Source organism: Marmota marmota, unplaced genomic scaffold (assembly GCF_001458135.2).
Source record: "Marmota marmota marmota unplaced genomic scaffold, marMar, whole genome shotgun sequence".
NCBI classification, from domain to species: Eukaryota; Metazoa; Chordata; class Mammalia; order Rodentia; family Sciuridae; genus Marmota; species Marmota marmota.
In genome coordinates, this window is record NW_025999982.1 from 16,797,038 (window position 1) to 16,821,921 (window position 24,884).

Consider the following 24,884-nt stretch of genomic DNA (forward strand, 5'->3'; position numbering starts at 1 on the left):
CAGACACATCCTATCTGCCTAGAAATACCACTCAATTAATGCATGTTAGTGGATTAATCCATCGATAGTTTACAACTCGCATAATCTAATAATTTCCCTTCTGAACATGTTTGTTATTATCTCACACATGAATTTTCAGTGGATACCTCATATCTAAACCATAACAGTGATGTTTTCCCTGCAATTTGAGACTTGACTCTTTTTACTTTGTGGAATTTGTTTTAATGATTGATTTAAAATAGAGGTAAAATTTAAAAGTAAAGAATTAAGTTAATTCTGTAAGGAAGACAAGCATCAGGTTGGTTGATATCAGTGGATAAAACAGAAGGATGCTCAAAAAGTAATACACAGCTTTAACACAGATAATTGTTAAGAGATGAAGTTATGTCATTAGTTGAATTATGTCAATGTAAGAAATGTAAATCGCATTTTAAAATTTGAAAAACATGTTATACTTGACCTTTCACTTAAGTAATAAGAAATTTTAGACTAGCTTTGTTTCCCGATCTATCAGAATAGGAGTGTGGCATTGATGAAAATATACTAATATCTATAAACAAATCTTAAAAATTAGGACCTTGAGTGCAATTAAAAACAAATTCAGCAAGCATCACTGGAGTAAATAGGGTAAAAATGTATGATGGTGCAACTTTGGAGGTTGAGACAGGACTATTACTTGACTCCAGGGATTTGAGGCTTTGAGATCAGCTCGGGCCACATATTAAGATATCTATCTCAAAAAGAAAAGAGAGAGAGAGAGAGAGAGAGAGAGAGAGAAAGAGAGAGAGAGAGGAGAGAGAGAGAGAGATGATCCAGAAGACATCTCATTTTCGCAACACAGAATAGTTGCACATAACAAAGGGTTATTTTATCTCAGTCTTACACAGACAAGTAGCTTTGCAGAATAATTTAACAGATGGGTGTTTACATCCAAGGATTTTTACTTTTGCCTCGCAATCGTTGTATTCATCATAGTAGAGGCAGGGATTAGCTGAAAGAAAATAGTATCGTCTTTAAAAAAATCACAGTCACTGAAGAAAGAGATCATTCTTTTAAAGACGTAGATAAATTTTATTAATAGTAACTAATTAAATTTGATAAGCAAGAATAATTAATTCTGAATAGAAAACAAGCAATGACTTAAATGAGATCTCCATGAAGTAAAATATAAAATTCTTGTCTTAATCTAAAACGAGTTTTTTCCATGACAGATTTTTTTGATACATTTACCTTCAAAGACATCAGAGATGAGTAATTTTCCAGTTACCCTGTCATTTTGAAAGTACCAATAGTATTAACAATATAAAATAAATGATAAAAGTTTAATTCATTCTTATTAATTTATACTATATTTCTTAACGATTATGGATTTGCTTTGTATTATTAAAGATAACATACAATGTATCTAAAAACTGAATAAAGAGCAATAAAAGAAGATGGCAACTTAGATAAATCCACAGTGCTGGAGCAGCTTGGCAAGTATGAATTTAACCAACAGTTCTGCAGTGGCAAACTTAGAAGCATTGAAAGTTAAAAATTAATACTTGTACTATACTGAACCTATGCATTGAAACTAAGATACACTGAAAGAGGAAGAGGACTCTATCTAAACAGATATGCAAATCCCAAACCTCTGAAAACATGAGCAATCAGGCAAACAAGTCTTCCCAAATGTTTCAGTCCTCAAAGGACCCCACAGATGTGGAACTGGATGAAATTTCAGAGAAAGACTATAGAATATTAAAATGATTAATAAGTTTAAAGAATATCTCAGAAATGAATTGAAGCAAACACAGAAGATGAAAGATGATTCCAATAAAGAGATAGGAATTCAGAAAACAAACCAATCAGAACTCCTGGAAAGAAGTGAGATACAATAAATTAAATTGAAAGTTCACTTGGAAGTATCACTAACTGTTTAGTTAGATAAAAAACACAACTTCAGTCTCTGAAGACAGGGTACAAGAATTTGAACACTCAGTGAAGAGTAAAGAGAAATAAAATACAGTAAAAGACCATGATCAGAATATACAAGAATTCAGGGACAACAGTAATGGGTCAAACTTAAAAGTTCGTTGGAATTGAAGAGAGCATGGAGATATAGGATAGTGGTGTTCAGAAACTTTTCAATGAAATAATAGCAGAAGAGTTTCCAAGGTTTAAGAATTAGATTGGCGTCCACATATAGGAAACATATAAAACCTCAAGTAGAATCAGAAAAGAACTTATCCAAGACACATTATAATCAAAATATCTAATATAGATATGCTGTCTATATAGATATAATTATATATATATATTATATAATATATAATATTTTTATGCTCTGCATAAAAAATGACAGAGCACATTTAAATGTAAATATTTAAAGGCTCATTTCTGAATTCTCAACTCAGACTTTAAAATCCAGGAAGACCTACAAAAAGATAGCCAAAGCTCTGAAAGAAAACAATTGCCAAACAAAATTTTTATATCCAGAACAGCAGTCATTAAAAATTAAAGGACAAGTAAAGATTTTCCAAGATAACTAATAGAAGGCATTACCACTGAGCCAACACTATAGAAAATACTGAAAGTATTTCTACCCAAAAGAACTTAAAAACAAACTTAAGAGCTCTCAAATGAATGAAACCACTAGAAGAGGTGTCAAGCAAATAAAAATTAGGAGTTAATTAAAAGCAAATTAAAATGGCAGAAAATAATAGACCTCTATCCATACAAACACTAAGTATAAATGGTTTCAATATTGCAATTAAAAGACATAGGCTGCCATAGTGAATTAAAATTAAGCTCTGAAAATATGCTGTTTTCAAGAGACTCATCTTTTAGACAAAGACATTCATACACTGAAAGTAAAAGGAAAGAAAACTGATATTTCTTGATAATAGAGTTTAAAAACAGGAAGGAGTAATATACAGATATCAAAAAATAGATTTTGGGCAATAATTATTCAGAAGAGACAACAAAGATCACTATACACTGGTAAAGGTAACAATTCAACAAAAAGTATAATGGTAAATATTTATGCCCCAATTTGGTACACACAATTAAGAAAACAAGCCCTCTTCAACATTAAGTTTCAGGTAGTCACCAATACAATAACACTGGGTGATTTCAACACTCCTGTCATCGATATGTCATCTAGATGTATAATCAATAATGATACTTCTCACCTAAATATTACAAACCAAATGAACCTATGACATCTATAGAATATTTCATTTAACAAAATTTGAATTCACTTTTCTTTCAGTAGCACATGGAACCTTCTCCAAAATAGATAATATCTGAGCTGACAGTGTAAATCTTAGAAAATTTAAAAAAATAGAATCACTTTTTATATCTTACCAGAACATAATAAAATGAAATTAGCAATCAACAGCAAGATATTATAGAAGCCACATAAACATATGAAAACTGAATAATAATCCTTTGAATGAGGAATTGATAATAGAAGAAATGAGAGGAGAATTTTAAAAAAAATCCTAGAATTAAGTGACAATAGTGATACAACACACCAAAATTTCTGAGACACTATGAAGGCAGGTTTTAGGAGGAATGTTTATTGCATTAAGTGTCCACACTTAAAAAAATAAAAAGCCACCAAAAAACCAATCTAATGATATATCCCAAATACCTAGAAAAGTAGAAACAAACTAATATCAAAACAAGTAGAAGATAGGAAATCATTAAAATCAGAGCCAAAATTAAAGAAATAGAAAATTTTAAAAATCACAAAAATAATCAATGCAATAACCACTTGGTTCTTTTCAAAGATATACAGGATTTAAAAACCCATAGCCACACTAACCAAAATTAAAAAAAAATAGATAAGTAAAATCAACAAAATCAGAGATGAAAAGAAGTTACCACCACAGATATTTCTGAAATCCGGTGGATTATTAGGGAATATTTTGAAAAGTTATATTCCAATGAATTTGAAAATCTAGATGATACTGATAAATTTCTAGACACCTATGACCTACCCATTTGACTTAATAGGATATAGAAAAGCTAAATATATCAATATTGAAGCACTAAAAAAGTCTACCAACCAATAAAAGCCCAGGATGAGATATATACTCAGCTGAGTTCTACCGGTCCTTTAAAGAACAAATGCCAGTCCTCTCCAAATTACTCAATGAAGTAGAAAGGGAGGAGACACTGATAAATTCATTCTATTAAGCCCATATCACCCTGCTACCAAAACCAAATAAAGACACATTAAGGAAAGAAAATCTCAGACCAATATCCCTGTTGAACAGAGATGCAAAAATCCCTCCATAAAATACTAGTGATCTCTGTTCAAAAATATATTAAGAAGATTATACAACATGATCAAATTGGTTTCATCCCAGGGCTACAACATTAGATCAACATACACAAATCAGTAAAGGTAATTCATTGCATAAATAGAACTAAGGAAAGAAATCACTTGATCATCTAAATAGATGCAGAAAATGCCTTCATCAAAATCCATCACTCATTCTTGTTAAAATACTGATTTTGCATCTCTTTCAAAGATGAGATTGTTGCATTAAGATTATAAGGATGTTGTAAAATGTTTTGCTTACTTTTATGTGTCATATGCTTTCTCTTTCCTAAGTCACATAATTGATTCATCTTTCAGTGTCTTGGAGAAGGACTACAGTAGACTTATGGAAGTGCCACAGGGAGATGTAGATGTCATTTTATAGCCCAAACCATTGTGTATTTGGCAGTGTATTTCTGCTTCTTTTTCTTATGACCAATAATTTGCCAAGATTATTACTAATTACCCTTTAAATTAGCTACCTTTCATTATTCTAGTATGTTCTAAATGTAATACACTTCGGGAAATATAGTATCAGAGATTTTTAAAAAATTTATAAGTAACATGTTTCTTGCTTAGTTAAGTTTTAATGCATCTTTTTCTTTAATTTTTAATATATATAATCCTCCCAATTTAATAAATAGAAATTGCTATTTTCATAAATTTTATTGGTAAAAATTAAACAATATGTCTGCATATCCAGGTCTTAAATTCTTAGCATTGTTTTTGACAAATAATGCCTATTAGTATATGCATATATTTCTTTAATTTTATGCTTACTTTTATGTGTCATTTTTTTCTTTTCTAAGTCACTGTGAGAGACTAACCTCGCATGTGACTGAGTTAACTCCCCTGCTGGGCGATGTGGCATCAGGCACCCATGCTGCTAGACTGCCCCTCTCCTAGGGTTTCAGTGACTGTGTCTTTGTGCCTGGGCGTGTCTTTCTACAGCCCCATGGGTAGAGCTATGCTCACCTGTTCCTTTGTACTTTTACCCCTTGCCCTGTTAAGGATAGAATGATCCATGGAAGTACCTAGTGTGTGTCCCCTTCTCTTACTGTGCCCTTGGGTGTGGCTACCTAGATGTCAGTTAACCTGCTGACAGTGGACATCATGAAGATAGACTCAGACCCCTGAAACCTGACCCCTTGCCTCATTTGAATAGCTTCTCCTCAATAAAAGGGGTCAGCGTGTGTTCTCTCTCTCTCTCTCTCCCCCCGGACCCTTAAGGTCACAGGAGCCACCACAGTGACCCCAAAGAAAAAGGTATTTGTGTCTCTTGCATGGTTATTTTGCACAGCCCAGTTAGCCCAGTTCAACTGGAGTAACCCCTGAGCCTTTTAGTCGTGAGAACAGAAACCCAGCAAGTCACATAATTGATTCATCTTTCAGTGACTTGGAGAAGAACTATACTATACTTTTGTTTGAGAAAAGACAGGAAATATAGGCACCACGTCATGACTCAGGAGCCTGTGGCCAGTGCCTCCATGATGAGGTCAAGTGACAAGCAGCCTCCCATGACACTTGAGGGCCAGTAACTGTAGGGTAATCTGAGTCTACCTTAGACAGGGAGATGCCTGTGGGGACTGACTGCTTTTGTAGGTACTCCCCAGACTGGTTCAGAACAACACATGGATTTGGGACAAACCCTCTAGCACTGAAACAGTGATCATGTAGCAGTAGCAGAATCTTGGCAACCTGAATCTGTGCACTACCCAGGGCTGATGTAACAGAAACTATAGCAAAAATGAACAATATGCTTAGACTTTCTGGAAGGACAGGCATAAAGTCAGATGAGGAAGATGGATAAATATCCACTCCTTCAATGTCAAGAAAATGTCATACGCCAGTAAACATGAAGGACTTTTAGGAAACCAATCTTACCTAACAGTCAAAAATAAGGTAGCAGAAACTGAACAGGCAGTAATCAGTATGGGAAAACTTTTGGATAAAGAAGTTAAAACAGCTATTTTAAAGAAACTGAATGAATGTGAAGAAAATGCAGAAGAATTATTTGATGCTCCAACAGCAAAAAAAGTGCTGATAAGGATGTGGAGAAAGGGGAAACTTTATGCACTGGAAAGAATGTAGATTAAGGTAACCATTAATCAAAAGAGTATGGAGGCTCCTCATTTCTTTTTATTTTTTTAAAGTACTTTATAATGCAGCAATTCCACTATTGGGTACATATCCAATAGAAATGAAATGAGTGTGTTGAAGAGACACCTGGACTTCCATGTTCATTGCAGTATTATTCACAATAACCAAGAAAGGGAAACAATCTATGTGTGAATCAACTGATCAATGAATAAAGGAAATATGGTACACATATACAAGGGAATACTACTTAGCCTTAAAAGAGAGTGAAATCCTGTTCTTTGCAACATGATGTGGATGGAATTGAGTTCTCTATGCTAAGTGAAACATGCCAGGAACAGAAAGGCAAATCCTGTATGATCTTCCTCATATATAGAATAAAAAGATTGTTCTTAAAGTAATTGAGAGTAGAGTGCTTTTACCAGAGACAAGGGAAAGAAAGAGGAGAGATAAGTGGGAAAAGTTCACCACTGGGTACAAAACAAATACTCTTAGATGTTTCAGAGCAGGTGCAGAACAAGAATTACTCAATAAAAATCTGCATGCCATAATAAGCAGTCAAGAAAATAGAAAAGTCAGAAAGCAGGTACAAAAGTTGTACAAAAGTGGAGCACATGGTTCCTGAACCAGTGGGTCAACTTTAAGCAATCAGCATTTGCAAAACTTACTGCAAAGTCTGTCTTCACAGTTATTTGGACAGTCTTCACATGGGCTGCCCTTCTTATAAGGTACATTAATTGTGTTAGGATCATTTCCCCTGAAAGAAGAGAAAGTAAATATTGTTTAGTAAAATACATCATTGTACAATGTACATAAAATTTTACTAAGTGAATACAACCAATTTTAGAAACAAATTTTGTAAACATTCTTTTAAGCAATGAGCAATAATTTTTAAGATGGGTATGAGATTTCTAGACTTACAGATAGGAGTATGTTTTTAGCATATACCACTTAGCAATTCTGAGGATCACAAGAATATTTTTCAGGCATTGTGCATCTCTCTTTTGATATTCTAGTCCTAACAGTACCTGGGACCTGTGAATGGTTAAATACTAACAAACAGTATGACTTTGGAGTTAATTACAATAAAATACTATTTTTTTATTAATAACCATGAGAAAGTAGGAACCCATCATGGAAAAGGGCATGGTCCTTAACACTATTAAGGAAAAAAAAAACTCACTTAATTTGAATGAGAGGTGTTTGAATTTTAGCTTGCACTATATTATTATAAATATGAAACATGTTAGTGACTTTGGTAGAAATGCCTGAGATATTAAAGGAGGAAAGTGCACTAGCACATATTATATTGTAGTATTCTGTGTATGTATGAATATGTAACAACAAACCCCATCATTATGTACAACTATAATGCACCAATAAAAATGTGTGGGGGTGTTAATAAAGTGTTTGGGTAAGGAAAGAAAAAGGAGATAAAAAAAACCCTCCAGTTCTGAGATATTTGAAATTTCAAAAAAACTCAACTCTTACCTGTAGATGTCTAAAAACTTAAAATGTAGATAATGTCTGGTTCTTAATTAATACAACGTGGAAAAAAAAAGTTGTGTGTTCTGGTTTAAAAACCTTATTTAATTTATAATTATTTCTTTAATATCTTAACTATTAAACTTCCACTTTATTAAAAAAAGTTATTACTAAATTCAATAAAGGATTTAGTCGGCAATATGGACTAATGTTTTATTGAGAAAATTTCCCCATTATAGCTATTCACATATTATACTTTTCTCTTTTACATTGTTGGAAATTCATCATAGACCACTAACTCCTGCAAAGAAGTAGTGCAAATGATATGCTGTAGGTATAAATAGATCTTATGGTCTTCAGACCAAATTATTAGAAAAAATCCCAACAAATTTTAACTAATGAAATCAAGGCATGGAAGACACAGTAATTCATATAGACCTATTATATGAATATATTTTATCTTATTATATATTACATTCTGGTGAATATAAATGATATTAGAGGTCCTATTTGAATTTAAGTATGGAACATGTTATCAACCAACTCACATTCATTGATTCACGTTGAAAAATCCTTTGTGGTGGTCCACAAGTGGCAGACAGTGATTAAAGGCTATGTTTGAGCTCACAGTATCAAGTGTGTTGACCCAGAAAATGCAAGTGGCTGAAGGAATCTTGCAGATTTGTTTTCAACTCCATCAACAGAAGTGATACAAGGTGTTATTTATGGTCAAGTATCAGAGGGCTATATGCTTCTGTGAATAACGTTCCCTATTCTGATAGCTGTCCCTGGATTCACTCAGGTGAGCCCCTACAGTCATTCTTTTCTTATCAGATTGAACTCCACAACCAAAGTTGATAAGGCAAAGAAGTACACCTGCCTCTCGCTGAAGCAATTAGATTAACTTTTCTAGGATTTGTGCTTAGTACCTGTGATTCTATGATATACAAACTTAATTTCTGAAGAGAAAACACACAATAGTATTCAATTAAGAACGCAGAATAACACTTGGCTTTTTTCTTTGTTACTTTATTGAGATTCCACTGCCATTTCTGCCCTTGAATTCTAAAACTACCTGAGCTACTTCAAATCTGTTTCCCTAACATAATACTTACCCTAGGTGTCACTGACACATAGGGAGACTACTGCTCAATTGTTTTTAATTTTTATATTCTCTTAATGAAATATAAACTTATTTAGTAAAAATATGATGTAAAAATATAGATGTGTTTGTGAGTTTTTTGGCTGTGTCTGTGAAGGTCTAACTGGAAAAAAATAGGTTTTCTTTCATAATGTTTGAAAAACTCAGTTATATTTTGTAAAGAAAGATACATTTTTAAAAGTGGTGGGAAGCAGTGATACATACTCATGGCAATAATGACAAGTGTAGAGATACTGAGGTACACCTTGTTTGCGGCATAATGAAACAGCACAACCAATGAGGTAAGAAGAGGCCCAAATAACCTGCAAAAATAGAGTATTTTATTACAAATTTGACATTCAGCTAAATGACTACAATAGCAGTGCTATTATCCATGGTTAAAAAGTGAACAAGTGCTGGATGCCACAGCCCATGCCTATGATCCCAGCAGTTGTGGAGGCTAAGGCAGGAGGATTACCATTTTGAGGCCAGCCCCAGCAGTTTAGCAAAGCCCTAAATAACTTACTGAGATCCTGTCTCAAAATAAAAAAATAAAAAGGGCTGGGAATGTGGCTCAGTAGTAAATGGCTCTTGGGTTTATTCTTCAATATCATAAAACAAAAACAAATACAACAACAAACAAACAAACAAAAATCAACATGCTTGCTTTAGGTTTGCTCTGAGCATGGCTTATTCAGAAGCCATAGAAACATGGTCCCCTGTTTCTAGTAACACATACACAGGCACACACATGGCTACAGACAATGGAAGCAGAGGAAATCACATCTGATAGGCAAGCAAGGGTAACTTGATTTTGGCATTTTCTCTATTTTTTGGCAGTTTTCTTTAGAAGTATTCTGCATTTCTGAATATTCTTTCTAATTAAAAAAAAAGCCCTTGATGTTCATTTTCTCTGGGAAATGAAATGGGTAGAGCAGGGGTATAGGTAAAGGAGAAGTGATGTTATTCATTTTGCAGTGAATAGGTTGTTCTTCAAAAGGGACATAGATGTCATTGTGTACATGGGCTGTGTATGGCTGAGCATGACACTCATCATATTATCCAGTATATTCCAGTACATGACTCTATGTCAGCCCTCTCTCATTTATTTTTGTTGGGACTAACGAGTCCATGACTGGACTATCATCAACATGAGTGGCTACCATCAACTATGGTTCATTCTTCTTGGTGGTTATATAAATAATCATCAAGGGAAGGACATTTTCTTATTGGTCAGAGAGCAGGCATAATGTAGAATACTGACTTAGCTTTTTAAGGCAAAGTGACTAGGTTTAAATTCCATCTCTATCACTTCTTTGCTGGGTGATATTTGGCAATTTGCTTTCTCTCAAAGTTCCTTTTCACCATTTTTTAAAAGTGTATATTAATGCTATCCTTGGGCTGGGAAGGCAGCTCAGTGGTACAGGACTTCTTCTGCATGTGCAAGACCCTGCATTCAATGCTCAGCACCGCAAAAAAGAAACAACACAAAATCAGAAACAAATGTTTAGGTTGTTGGAGGAGATGTTTTTAAAAATATGATTGCTTCCACTCCCTGTTGACTGTGTCCATGTGACCCTGATAGGATTTCACTCAGCAAGTCCTGAACAATTTGCTTATGTTTCCTTTTTCCTGTTCTGGGTCAGAATGACTTTCTATGACATATTTTGATAAAGTATTATTTTTTCTTCCCCTAAGAAAAAGCTTTTATGGTTGTCCATCTCTCTCTACCATATTGCTTTGAATTATCTACTGCTAGTGAGGACAAGCCTTCACCCAAACTATTGCTCTACCTTAGATACAAAACTTTCATGATGCAGATTCAATGTGTGCAGTTTTCTCCTCTCATTCTAACACGTGTCTGTGTTTCTTAAGAAATTCTGAACTATGAATCTAATGGGTTAATTAGAGAAGTAATTTGATAATGAAAATAGAGTAGAATGTCTATTTTTCTCATGTTCTCATCACACATTAATTATCGGTAAGGTGACTGAATTTAACTTATTCATTCCTTCCACCCATAGCTAAGGAAAAAGTGAAGATGTAACTTTTTTCATTAGGTTTTCATGTTCTATGATTACATTAATACATTCTACAGGGCCACATACAATTGAAAAATGTTACTGTTTTCTATTGTTTAAAATTTTAAGCAAATGAAGGCAAATTTCTTTGATTTGTTCTCTTAATTTCTTCAAAAAAAGCAATGAGAGAAATAATTTTAATAAAACATATTTTTAAAGGGTGTTGAATGAGTTTGACAAAAGTGAAGCAAGATTATTTGGAGTTGATGAATTTAAGTTGCTCTATCAGAGCGGCAGGGATTACATTTTCCTTACAGAATTAGTGGGTCAAGTTGACTGTCATAGGAAAGAATTGAAAGGTAAAAACTGATGTTTCAAATTTGTCAACTTTTAGCAATCCATTCTATTGGCATCTGCTAATCCTTCAATGACAAAAATTATATGACTAAATAGCCATAAGTTAGGATACTCTTGGATTATTGAGATATTTATTTTATGTCCAGGCTATCAATTTGCAAAGAGCAATGCTATTAGCTAATGTTTTCTTTAGTATTGCAGATATTGATAGGAATGTAGATGTTGTAGGAATGTAGACATTGATATTTGTATGTGATTAAGTCTATTATTTTTAAATGTTTTAACTTAATCAGTGTTCAACATTAATTTTAATTTGGACTTATTTTAAACAGATTTTACTTCATATTTTATGAAACTTAGCAATGGATACATCTAAAGTTCCTTGCTTTTAGAATAATAATGCTTTTAGAATTTTATTTTTTCATTTTAATGTTTAAATCATCTCTTTGGGGATTATTTTGTTGATTTATATGTTATTGGAAAATTCAGGTATTTAAAATTATTTCTAGACATGAACTTGTTTTCTACATGGCAGCCAAATGATCTTTTAAAAACATGAATCAGATTAATCCTCCCCCTCCATTGACCATCTAATTATTTGTCACTTCATTTAAAGTAAAATATAAACTGTGCAGTAGCTAACTAACAGCCTCAGTTGTTATAGCCCCCCTTCCTTCATGTTCTGAACTCCTTCCACTCTCCTGTTAATGCTGTCCTAGCCTTCCATAACACTAAGGATAAATTTTATGAACAGGAAACTAAGAAAGTGATTTTGATTTTAAAAACATCAAAAGTCAGAAACACTTAGAAACCTTTAACCAAGGACATGAGGTGTGTGTACACTGAGAACTAGAATCCTTGACTGAAAGGAATAAAATAACTGTCATTTGAAAAAGATTAGCTTTTTCCAATAGGCCCTGTGTTGAAGGCTTGGTGCCCTGGGTGGAGGTTGGGAGGTGCTGTGGAACTTTAAGTGCTGGGGCATACGACATGCCCCAGAGGAGATGTTGAGATCCCTGTCTCTCTCCCTCTCTCTCAGCTTCCTGGATTTTGTTGTGAGTACTTGCTTTGATATGAGCTCCCACCAAGGGATGGTATAGTCACAGACATGCTTTATCCTTCAAGGGAGAGGAAGAATGATCCCCCAAAATGATTCCAAGATCACCAGGGCTGCCATCCCCACTACAGGTCAGGGAGACAAGGATGCTTCCTGCTTGGTTTTAAAGGGTGGTTCTCCTCAAGTGACTTCTGACAACAGCCACTTCAGCAGGACCTTCCACTGAGATCCATGCAATGAGGCTGTCCTACTAGAATGAAAGGTCCCAAGAGGAGGTGCTGCCACCCAAGTGGGTCTGGAAGGCAGCTTGGTCTGGAATCCTTGCATAGTTTTGGATGTGCTTGGGATCGGATCCATCATCCATTCCTCTTTTCCATTTCTCCCTTTTAAAATGGAAGTATCTCTTTTTTTCCTGTTCTTTTATTATGTATTTTGTTAGTAGATAATCTTATTTCATAGATTCATTGCTGGAGAGAAATTTTGCCTCAGGATGAATCTTGCCTTACTCTTATGAATATCTGATTTAGATAAGATTTAAATGAGACTCAATTTTAAACTTTCATATTGATTCTAGATGAGTTAGCACTTTGGGGGCTGTTAGGATGGAGCTTCACATTTGAGGAAGACATGAATTATGAGAAGGGCAGTGATGCAATGTGATGAACTGAATGTTTGTGTCCCCTGGTCCCCAAATTCACATTATGAAGTCCTAATATCCAGTGTGATAGCTGTATTTGGGGATGTGGTTGCTTAGGAAGAACTTAAATGAAATCATAAGAGTTGGACCCTCTTGCAAAGACACTAGATCGATCTCTCTCTCTTTTCGCCTTGATCCTTGATTTTTGTTTCTCTCTCTTCATCACTGGGGAAAGACCATGTCAGGGTATAGTGATTGTTTATAATCCAGAAAGAGAGATTTCACCAGAAACTCTGCTTTTTAAGATCTCAGTCTTTAAATGTCCACAATGTGGGAAAATTAATTGCTATTTTTCAATCCATAATCCTGTGGTATTTTATTATGGCATTCCAAATAGGCTATTACAATAGTTATGTAAAATGGTACAACTGCTATAGAAAATAGTATGCTCATTTCTCAAATAAGTGAACATACAGTTAGCATATAAACTACCAGTTCCTCTTATAAGCCCAAAAGAATTGACCCCAGGGAGTTGAACAGACATTTGTAAACTAATGTTCATAACAGCATTGTTCATAATACCCCAAAGTTGTAAATAAACCAAATAAATGAATGGGCAAACCAAATGTGATATATACATCATGAAAAAAAATCTGACACATGCTGCAGCATGGATGAACATGGATTTAAGGTATTATATTGAGTAATAGCCACAGAAGGACAAATATTGAATCATTCCAATACAAGAACAATTTTGAGGAGTCAAATCCAGACAAACAGGAAGGAGAATGGTGGTTGCCAGAGGCTTGTGGGAGAGAGGAGAGTTAATGAGTATAGAGTTCCAGTATGGAAGATGGAATGTTCCAGTGATGGAAGCCCAGAAATTTGAATGTACTCCATGTTGCTGGACATTAATGCTGCAGAGCATGAAAATGGTTAAAGTGGTGATATTTTAGTTTTAAATATTTCACCACAAAGCTTAACGTTGGAAATAAGGGGATTCTCTTATTACAAGGTGCTATTATTTACACCTTTTAAATTACAAATAATTTACAAAGGATATTCATATTTTAGGATGTTGCAACTTCCTGAAAAATCAAATGAATGAAGATGGAAACCAAGAGGGTAAGCAACGTCTTTTTCTAAACCAGGTATGGAGTGCATTGCACTTCCTTCTGTTCTCAATTATAAAAGGAACTCAGGAGATTGAGTTAATAGTCTAGCAAGCAGGTATGATGATTTTCATTTGTTTCCTACCTGACTTTTATTCATACGTGTTTAAAGGCATTTAAACACTATGTGTATCTTCCAGAACACAGATTACCTGAGTGTAATGATCAGTTCTTGATTCCTCATCTATTGGTGTCCATTCTCCATATACAAAATCTTTAGACTCATTGTACCAGATTTTAATTATGTGAGACCAGGAGATAGGATGAGATTCCCAATGTGTATTTTCTCCACAAAAGGTATCTGAAAAGAGGAAACAGGGCTGAGTTACACTCTTAAATTTTGATTTCCCTCATTTTTATTTGGTAATTGGTTCACTGATGATCTAGGCAGCATCTTATAAGAGAAGGTAAAGGCAATTGTATCCTTTCTGTCAATCTTCCTTCTCATAGATCACTGGGCATGTGGTGTCAGGTTTGGTGAAACATTGAGAATGTGAGATAATGAGCTCTGAAATCAAATCCATCAACACTGCAGTCTCTGCTACTTCCAATCTGAGGGAGAAGGGTGAAACCAAAGAAAGCCTGTGAGTTATAAAAGGGCCTTGGCTCCAAAGCAGCCACATACAGGATCTAGGTTGCGTAGGATCTTGACACGAATATTTGTTTATTTAGCCACCTACTTAAGGCATATCTATTGACTAGACATACTACTGAAGGATAATCTGTTTTTTTCAGGGAAAGAAAGACCCATGTTGCTATTTCACTGCTCAATAGAATTTGGGCTAAAAATCCTAATAATCTGTAGATGTAAAGTTGCACTCATATTTTTTTTTTTTTACTATTTAGTATTAAAAATATTCTCATGAATGTCTAGTTATGTAGGAAGTACTAATAACTGTGTAGGAATCATCTAATTGATATGCCTAAACATAGGCTCCTTGTTGATCACCTAAAGGTGTTCTGTGGCTCAACAGAGTTCACAGAACTCATTTCTCAGCTGTGTTAGGATTCTATTGCTAAGGAAATTCCCAGGGTGACATTTGGGTAGCTAAGGTACCTCTTAAGGTGCAAACCTTCTGGGTACCTAGCTGCACTTAGTCTTCTATAATAATGATGGCTTTGGTTCTTTTCTACTTATGGATAGAACTCAACATTTGGAAATCAGAATATGCACATTTAAAAAAAATAATAAAAATAAAACATTACACTAGGTTAGAGTTTACTTCCATGTATGGGCAAGTACAGATACAGAGTAGATGATGTAACTTATTCTTTGTTTGTTTGTTTATTTACCGGGGCTGGGGGGTGTTGGGTGGCACCAGGGATTGAACTCAAGTAAGGCTTAAGGCAGGAGCTCTCAGTAGGTATGACGCTATGACAACTGAGGTCCCTAACACATTCTTACTGATATACATCCACCACTGAGCCACATCTCCAGCCCTATTTTGTATTTTACTTAGAGACAGGGTCTCACTGAGTTGCTTAATGCCTGACTTTTGCTGAGGCTGGCTTTAAACTCACAATCCTCCTGCCTCAGCCTCCTGAGCTGCTGAAATGACAGGCATGTGCCACCGAGCCTGGATGATGTAAGTTATTCTTGTCAGGTGACAGAAGAATCCACATGCTCGGTGAGATTACTTTACGGTTTTTGTAAGATGCTGGGTCATATATACGTACTTTTAATTCGCCTCTCTAGTGGGTTGCTGTCTGTCATATCACAATACTTTGAAAAAATTCTAGCATTTCCTGCAGCTTCTTCACTCCATTTCTAAAGTGGCAAGAAAAAAAAAACAAGCACACGATGTCATTCACATTTCCATCATAAGATGCTTATTTATTGTTTCTAAGAATCTAAGACTTGTAATATCTTTGTGTAAATTAAAGCTTAAATAATTACATTACTCTTAAATATTATAATAGGGAAAAGGGAAAAATTACAATTCAATATATTGGCCCTTGAATTCACAAGTTCAAAATTAAGAATAACACTCAGCAGTAGCTTCTATCTCAGAAGCAATAAAAAAAATTAAGTGAACACTTTCAGGAAAACAGACAAGAATTAAAAATCTAGCCCAATAATTTATTGAAAGTTTCACCTTGACATGTTATTTTACCTCTTTGCATCTCATCTGTATTTGTAAATGTGACCCATCATTCATGTCCTAAGACTTGTTTTAAAAGTTTAGTGTGATAATCTGTGCAATACAATTGTAATATTATAAATTTTATGCTGTGTGTTCCATAAACAAATTATAGATATGATTAGAAACATATACATTCATACATCTCTACCTGAAATTATAAGTAATCTCAGAACAGTAGATAACATCACATGCTAGAATCTCTTACCAATTTTGCATGTGTTTTATCTCACTTTATCTTGATGCAACTTTACAAATGAGGTACTGTTATTTTCCCTGTAAGTAAATAAAGTAATTGAGGCACAGAAATTTTGAATAACTCTTAAGGATCACACTACCAGCAAGTGACAAGGAATTTGTATCAACTAGTCTGGTTACAGTGTGCCCTCTGAGATATCAATGTAGGTCAGGTGTGTAGAATCAAGACATTTTGTTGGCTGAAGCTCAGGAACAGCTATTCTCCAAATAAGGCTTAAAGCAGGAGCTGTCAGTAGGTGTGACACTATAACAACTGAGGTCCTTAACACATCCTTACTGATATACATCCATTTAAGACTGTCCTTATATCACATGTAATACATTACCAACAAAAGGTGTAAGGTTCCCCCCACCCCCACCCCCTAATGTACTTCTTTGTAATCATTCAGTTATTCTTCAGATGACATTCTCATTTGCAACACTGTCCTGGGAATGGGAAGAAGTTTATTATTATATGAGTATATGCTGCCACCTCGTGGTACTTTTCTAGAATTACTCTTCAGGTTGAATTTACTACTTCACAGAGTCACTTCGGACTGGCACTGTGGGAAAACATGGTTTTGCTGGGTTTAATTATTTCATGCAAAGAGGGATCACGGGGGGAGGAGGGAAGGAAATGGGAGGAAACCGATCAATAAAATGCACATATATAAATATATCACAATGAATCCTACTATTATGTATAATTATATTGTACCAATAAATTCATAAAACATAATAAAATGGAAAATTCACAATTTAAATGGCATAAAATTGAACTGTATCTTAATCCCTACTTTTTCTAGCTTTTTCAAAGCATACAGAAAACATGTGTTTTGAAAGAGAAATGTTAGTATACAGCTCATCTATTNAGGAGGAGGAGGAGGAGGAGGAGGAGGAGGAGGAGGAGGGGAAGATATTGTCTCATTGAAGGAACAGAAGTGACCACAGATATGACCAGTGCATAACATAGTATCTTTAGGCACTGGGAATGCCATTTTACCGACTAGAAAAGAAATAAAAACAACTTGTCTATTGGGATCATTTTGATAAATGCCTAGAAATGGATCTCATCTGACTAAAATCATACGTAACTCTTTGTAGTGAATGCTGTGATGCTCTACAGAGGTTCCTTTCCAACCTTAAGGACTCAAATGCTCAGCAGGTAGGAATCTTTCTGATAGGAGCTCTATTTTCTGATTCTGTAAATTGTCCTTATCTGTGAACATATTCCCATTCTGGGGAAGCACACTTCCAAAAGCTGGTAGATGCCAATACCAGGCTACCTTTCTCCAACTTGGGACAACTCAATGAAACCTCCTAGTGTTTCAGCTTCCCATGAAATAAGCTGAGGCTTATGTTGTAATGACATCACCAATAAAATCCTCCCTATGCATAATCTCTCCCTACTGCCACAGGCAGGTGTAAATCTGGATATTGTTTCCATGAGCATCCTACATGATAATACCCAATTTTATAATCTCTTTTTCTTATCTGGGAAAACTACCTCCAAAAATCCTTGCCCATTCTTCAGTCCAGATCACTTTGAAGCTGTCTGGGACATTACCTCTGATTAATGATGGTGTCACAAATAAGTTCCCATGGTTGTTGTCCAAAGCTATGAACGCTACAATCTTATGTTTAAACATAAGATTAAATTGAACAACTTTTCTTTTCTCTTTGGAAAATGTCTTCCTGGCATTTATTTGACTCTTTCTATTTCTTTCATTCCTTAATTTTGCTGCTGCTAATTCTATTCATTTTCTCCTGTGTATGTCCTATTCATGGTTTCAGGCACATCTCAACCCCCATATTTCCTTTAAAACATGAATCAGTTTTACTAATACATTTAATTTACTACCTTTTGAATAAATGAACCTTAATACTTAAATATGTGTGTTCTTACCTACTTTTCTAAAGTTTCCTTTGTATTCACCTTTAATTTTCAGTAGTAAGGTCTCTGTAATATGAGATTATAACTTCCATTCATTCCTTAATGTGTTTTGGATTTCATAGTTATTTGCTCATCTGACTGCTAAGGAGTTTGGATCCTGTTTCTCATAAGAGAGGGAAGTGATAAAGAGCAGGGTCCCTGGAGCTAGCCCCCTGGCAACAAAATCTGAGCTCCAGCAATTGGGATTTTGGATAAGCTACTTAATTTTCCTGGGGCTCTGTATTATATTTTTTTTAAAATGGAGATGATTTTAGTGTGACAATTAGATAAGTTAATGTAATAAAGTACCAAAAAATGCTTATTAACAACATTATACTCCTAGTAGCTGCAATACGAGTCAAGTATACCTATAAAAGCTAAGAATTTGTTTTCTTCAAATAACACTTTCAATATTACGATGTCCAGGAAATAAATTGCAAAATCCTTTCAGTATTCTTCTGCTTCTTCCTCTTCCTCATTTGCAAGAGAAAGTTGTCTGTTAGAATCACCCTCCACAGTCTGCACCGCAAGGGAGCAGGCTGAGGTTTCCACAAACCTGAGGATACTTCTGGATAGTAAAATTGAGAATACTCACTTCATATACCCAAGACTTCCCTAAGTTTGTCTTGTTGCAGAAGACACCAGGTTTATAGTGGAAGCACAATTCCTCTAACCCTTTATAGAATACAATAAAACTGAAAATAGATTTGCCAGTACTTCACTGGCAGCATCAACTGGCGTTGAATCTGGACATCTTAATCCTTAAATAAGTGTCCAATAGCCTCCGGGCATCTTCCAGATGAAGAAAGCTATGCAATGCCTGAATAATTATTTAATCCAAGTTATTATGTACTATCAGCATCAGTTCAGCTGAGGGCTTGAAATAGTTCCATGTCAGACATCCTGAATCAGAACATCAGATAGGTAGGACCCTGTGTGTTAGCAAGTTCTTCAGGTGACACTTTACTAAGTTCTTTTGGTGATTCTCAAACACACTAACATTTGAGGAACACTGTCCAAAGGTACATAAAACTGAAGCTCAACTGTCTGAGTCAAAATTGCTGCTCTATCATTTCTGACTATACAATCTGTTATAAGGTTACTTACCTCCTTCTTTTTCTAAGTGCTAGGTTTGTTGTGACAAATGTATATTTAGTATATTGAAAGTTCAAGAACCTAACAAGATCCTGGTCAACACCATGAGTATTAATCCCTCACTGGGGATATTGCTGCTGGATCTTACCATCTTCAGCATGTTCCTAGCTGGTGGAACCACTCTTCTCCTGATGGCATTATGTATATTGACGATTTCTTCTTGGACAGCTGTTAATTCTGTGTTGAGTTTAGTGTAGAGGTTTTTGGATACTTTTGTCTGTTATCAGAAAATAATTTATTAATGTTACTTCTTTCAACTGGAACTTATTACACATGGCACATTATTTGCACAGCTGTTCACAGAGTAAATTTAGAATTTATATTGAATAAACAGTGATCCAGGGCATTTTGGAATCTACAGTGCCTCAGTATGTTAGTTTATGTTATATTTAGTTAGTATGTTCTATTTCTCCAGTGTGAGTTTTAAGGAATTCTAAATGTCAGGCTGAGATTTCACTAGTCTTCAGAATAGTGCATGATTGTTCTGTGATTTAAATATTTTCTACTATGTGACTTATATATTGGGACATGTTGAAGTACATTTTTTATTGGGCAACAGGGAACACAATGGAACTCATCTTGAAATTATTCCATTTACAACTTATTTCCCTTCCTAGGCTCACTCTCTATGCGTCTGGTCCACCACACTTCACCCCACTATTTTATTTGCTTTCCAAATAAACCACTTGCACTTAAATTGTCTAATGGTACATATCTGGGAGAACTCAAAAGTATACATTCGTTATTGAGTGTGAAGCTTTAAGTGCTATCCTTTCACATTCTGTATTTTTTCTCTTTTATGTGAGAAAATACAATGTCTGCCTGCACACATGTAAGAAAGTATAAAATAGAATTCAATGAGTCACATGACTGTTTTTTGAGTTTTCCTACCTTTTATTCTGCGACTCACTAAGAAAAAAAAAATACACGGCCAAAATATTCTAGGCTAGTATTAATTGTTATAAAGAGTATTTGGGGGGTGGTGGCATATATCACTATGTACTTGTAACCTTAAAAAACGGAGGATATGGTCATTATTTTATATTACCAGGTTTGTGGAAGGGGAGAGGGCATAAATGTGGAAGCCAGAATGCCCCTCTAGAGACTGTCCCTGTAGACACCATTTTCATTGAAAGTAGACTCATGTGGTGCCATTTTCTTCTCTTATCACATGAAGCTCTGGTCTAAACTAGGGGAGACATTGGGGAGTCACAAGAATCCACATACTATGTTAAGGTTAGAAGACACCTTGCTCTTCTGGAAACCCTAGTTCTACTAAAATACATGACACTTTTGCTACCATGTCATCCTTGAATATTTGTAACTTCCTATTATGGTTTTTCTGTCATTTCCTCTCATTCGCAGAGATTGTGCCTCCTAAAACAAATTCTGAGTTACCTGAATGGACTCTAACATTCACATGTAATTCTCCAAATCTCTACGGTCTTAGGCACTTGAACTCTTCTGCTGTTAAACCTCTCCTTCAATCCTTTTCATCTCCCCACTTTGATGGTCATAGAACATATTTCATATTGTCCTCAAATACTATACCTTCCAACTTACTTGATCAAGTGTGTTTCCCTGCCTGGTCAGGATTTCTAGTTCCAAGTTGTTATGGTTGACCACCCTGTTCTTCAATGTCATCTAGCCTTTTTAGCATACACATGTCTCTGCTAGTCAACTTTTGTCTTTTCCTCTTTTTCTATCCATATTCTTTCATTTCAATAACTGACTTTCTAGAATCTGAAATCCTTCATCTATCACCCACACCTACAAATATCCCACCTAGGAATACCACAGATTTGGATAAGAGTAACACTTCCTCTGATGGCACTGTCAGTTGAGTATTGACAGAAAAAAAAATTCTATGAAATAACAAATAATGGTGTCCCTTCAAATCAATATAAATGATTTCAAATTATCCCTTATTTGTTCTCATTGATTCTACTTAATTACCTGGTTAACTCACTTGGTCTCTCTCTACAACATTATTGAAGAACTTTTGCATTTTCTTCTATTCACACCAACCTTTTCTCAATGGATTGTGAAATATTGTACTTCCCCAGTAAAGAGACGCGATGAGAGAGCTGCTTCCACTTCTCTTGCCTAGTCTACCAACCCACCCTCTGTATCTGTACCACACTTTCCTTTTTTGGTGACATCTCTCTTGTGGATAGAGGCCAGGGATGCTGCTACTAAACTTACCACAAGGCCCAGGATAGCCCTCCACAACTAGTATTATTATTCCATAATAATATGTCAATACTGCTGAAGCTGAGAAACCCTACATAGAATCAATTCCTGTTAAGGTTCCATAGAAGTTCAACTTGTGTAGCCAATATTGTTTAAGAACTTGATCTTACTTAGTCTATTGCCCACTGGCTCCTTTGATTAAGCTTTCAGTGTGGGAATACTCTTTCTTTTGGTATAAGACACATCCAGCACCTTTTGTTCTTCTACCACCTCTTAGGTTTCTCTTCTTCCTTCTGGACTGACTGTCACTATAGGTTGGCCTTCTCTTGGCCCCCCAGAGCCCCCCAGTACTGTATTGCTTTTATTTTCTTTCTCCACTCCTCTTGCTATTCTTTTACCTACCCAAATAAAAAGCACAAGCACCATGGAGACACTTTCCTGTTGTACTCATGAACAGTTTACAATTCTCAGAAAGATGAAATCTTTAACAAGGTATTGCTTATTTCTTGGCTTCCATTTAGGTTATGCACCCTGACTTTTATCTACCTCAGTCACAGTGATGTCCCTTTAGTGATCCTACTGTGCCTTTTCCCATCCTGCCTTAGAATATGGGTCTGTGCCTGTTCGTTTGATAGCTTGCAAGACCAACTTCACCTTCAGATCTCAGGTCTACCAGGTCCTCAGAGAAGATGCCAAATTCCTCAGACAATATTGAATTTTCCTAATAACTGACCACAACTCCCTATACTTTTCCTTCAAAGGTCTTTTTATGTGTTGTCTTCCAGATTCTCTTGGAAAACTGTTTATCTCCATAGCCAAGCAATTTCTGTCCCATTAGATGACTAATACCCCAGGAAACTGATACTAGGATAATTTAAAAATAAAATTCAGGCCTGATATTTAGTCTATTGCCTTTCTACTTAAAATCTTAAAAAAAAGAAAGCATAAGATGCTTTGTTTACAAGTTGGCACATCTTATAATTTATTTTAACTGAGATTCATGTTTAAAGCTTATATAGTACATTTATGTTTGTGTTTAATTTGTCTAATCTTCCTGTTTCAATTTAAAATTCTGAAGTCTTAATTTTATGAGCAAACTGTCTATAAAATTATATGCAAGTGTTCCAATGAGACTCTGCCTATGGGATGTATACATTTCATTTTATCATTGCCTTCTACTCTTATCATTGTCTTTGTGGATTCTTGATCAGTAAGTAGATCAGGTTCTGGTTACCTTGAATGGAAGAATATCTTCCTATCTACATTTTGCTCTAGGCTTATAAATAGTGGCACTGACTCCTTCTCTCCTATAGCAACCTGGGCCAGCCCATCTCCTGGGGTTTGGGTTAAGTGGCTTGAACAGCCTAATATTAGGTCTTCAAGGGAGATTTCTGACTCACTGCCATTCATCTTTTTCTTCAGTGTTGTGGCTCAGCTTCAAGTTAGCTTTTCCTCATTGCAAAGTGTGAAGTATGCCCTTCCCCTTCGGGGAACTAAAAAGGGTTAAGAATCAAAGGAAGGTTGGGTATGGTGGCACATGCCTGTAATCCCAGTGGCTCAGGAGGCTGAGACAAGAGGATGGTGAGTTCAAAGCCAGCTTCAGAGAAAGCAAGGCACTAAGCAACTCAGTGAGATCCTATCTCAAAATAAAATACAACAGAGGGCTGGGGATGTGGCTCAGTGGTCAAGTGCCCCTGAGTTCAATCCCTGGTATTAAAAAAAAAAAAAAAGAATCAAAGAATCAAAGGGAGAAGAAAACATCTTCAACACTCTACTTCCAGCCTATTACTAGAGGACTTTTGAGTAGTAGACACTTGGTCTGTCTTTGTAGAGCAGGGTGAGTGATAGGATCCCAGCACCAAACTATACCCAACAGCCTAAAGCATACAGATTTTCTTTAATCAAATACCTTCTACTTGTGACTTCTCTTACCTGGCCTGTGGAAACACACACACACACACACACACACACACATTGTCTTTGACAAAGCTATTTATTTTGAAAGGATTTTGATAAATTAAAATATTTTTATAGCATTGGAGTTATTTAAAGATGAATATTATTGACAGATCATAAATTATTGGGGACATGTTCTTTACCATATCACGGAGTGTTCTGCTTCTTTTTTGTGATTGTTGAAGTTCTTTTCTAAAATTTACTTATTTATATAGTAATTAATTTATTTATTTGTGTGGGACTGACATCAAACTCAGGGCCTCCCACATGCTAGGCAAGTGTTCTACCACTGAGCTACATCCCTAGTCCAAAGTTCTTATTTTTAACATGTAAAGAGCTAGTCCTCTGATATTGATAACATGGTTAGCAGTCCCTCATACCTCTCTTTGTCCTTGGTACTTTCCATTTTCATATTTGATTTAATGGCTTAAATTTTTACTATAATAATAAATCATATAGCTCAACTGGTATATTGATGTAATAACTTGTCTGGGAATATAAACAAAAACAGTGTTGTCTGTTTTTGTTTTTCATTTAGTCATGGAAAATGGATATATTTTAAAGAAATAGTTCCTTTTGCATATTCTCAATTGTTTTTGTTTGTTTTGTAACACTGCAAAAAAAAAAAATGAAATCGGCTTGGGCTCACAGAGCTAAATAAAACAAGGTTAATCTTAGTGCCACCCCCTTCTTAGCCATGAAACTTTACCATGTACTTAATCTCATTGTTCTTTGAATCTCTAATCAGTAATAGGGTATGAAAAACTGTACTTGTCTAATAGAATTACTGTGAGAAGTAAGCGGGTAATTGTTGACATCTCCTCATAACAGAGACTGTAACACTGTTATATTAAAGGGTTAGTGCTTATCCTCATCTAAAAAGTAACTTTGTAACTCACCATCCTCACATACTCTTACCTCCAAAACAGGCAGAAAGCCAGCAGCAACTGCCAAAATTAAGAAGTATTTGGTTGCCATTCCTGAAAAGAA

The 24,884-nt window shown here is 35.2% G+C and overlaps 1 protein-coding gene across 1 annotated transcript; it reads right to left on the reverse strand.

Annotated features, from left to right (window-relative positions):
* Window positions 1-863: 863 nt before the first annotated feature.
* On the reverse strand, window positions 864-24,884 carry Crisp1 (cysteine rich secretory protein 1). Its single transcript, XM_015487940.2, has 8 exons — window positions 24,807-24,884; window positions 22,125-22,127; window positions 19,834-19,962; window positions 15,957-16,047; window positions 14,432-14,580; window positions 9,261-9,358; window positions 7,078-7,166; window positions 864-991 (listed from the first exon to the last, which is right to left on the reverse strand). The coding sequence occupies exons 1-8, from the start codon at window positions 24,870-24,872 to the stop codon at window positions 864-866; spliced, it is 753 nt and encodes a 250-aa protein (XP_015343426.1). The 5' UTR covers window positions 24,873-24,884.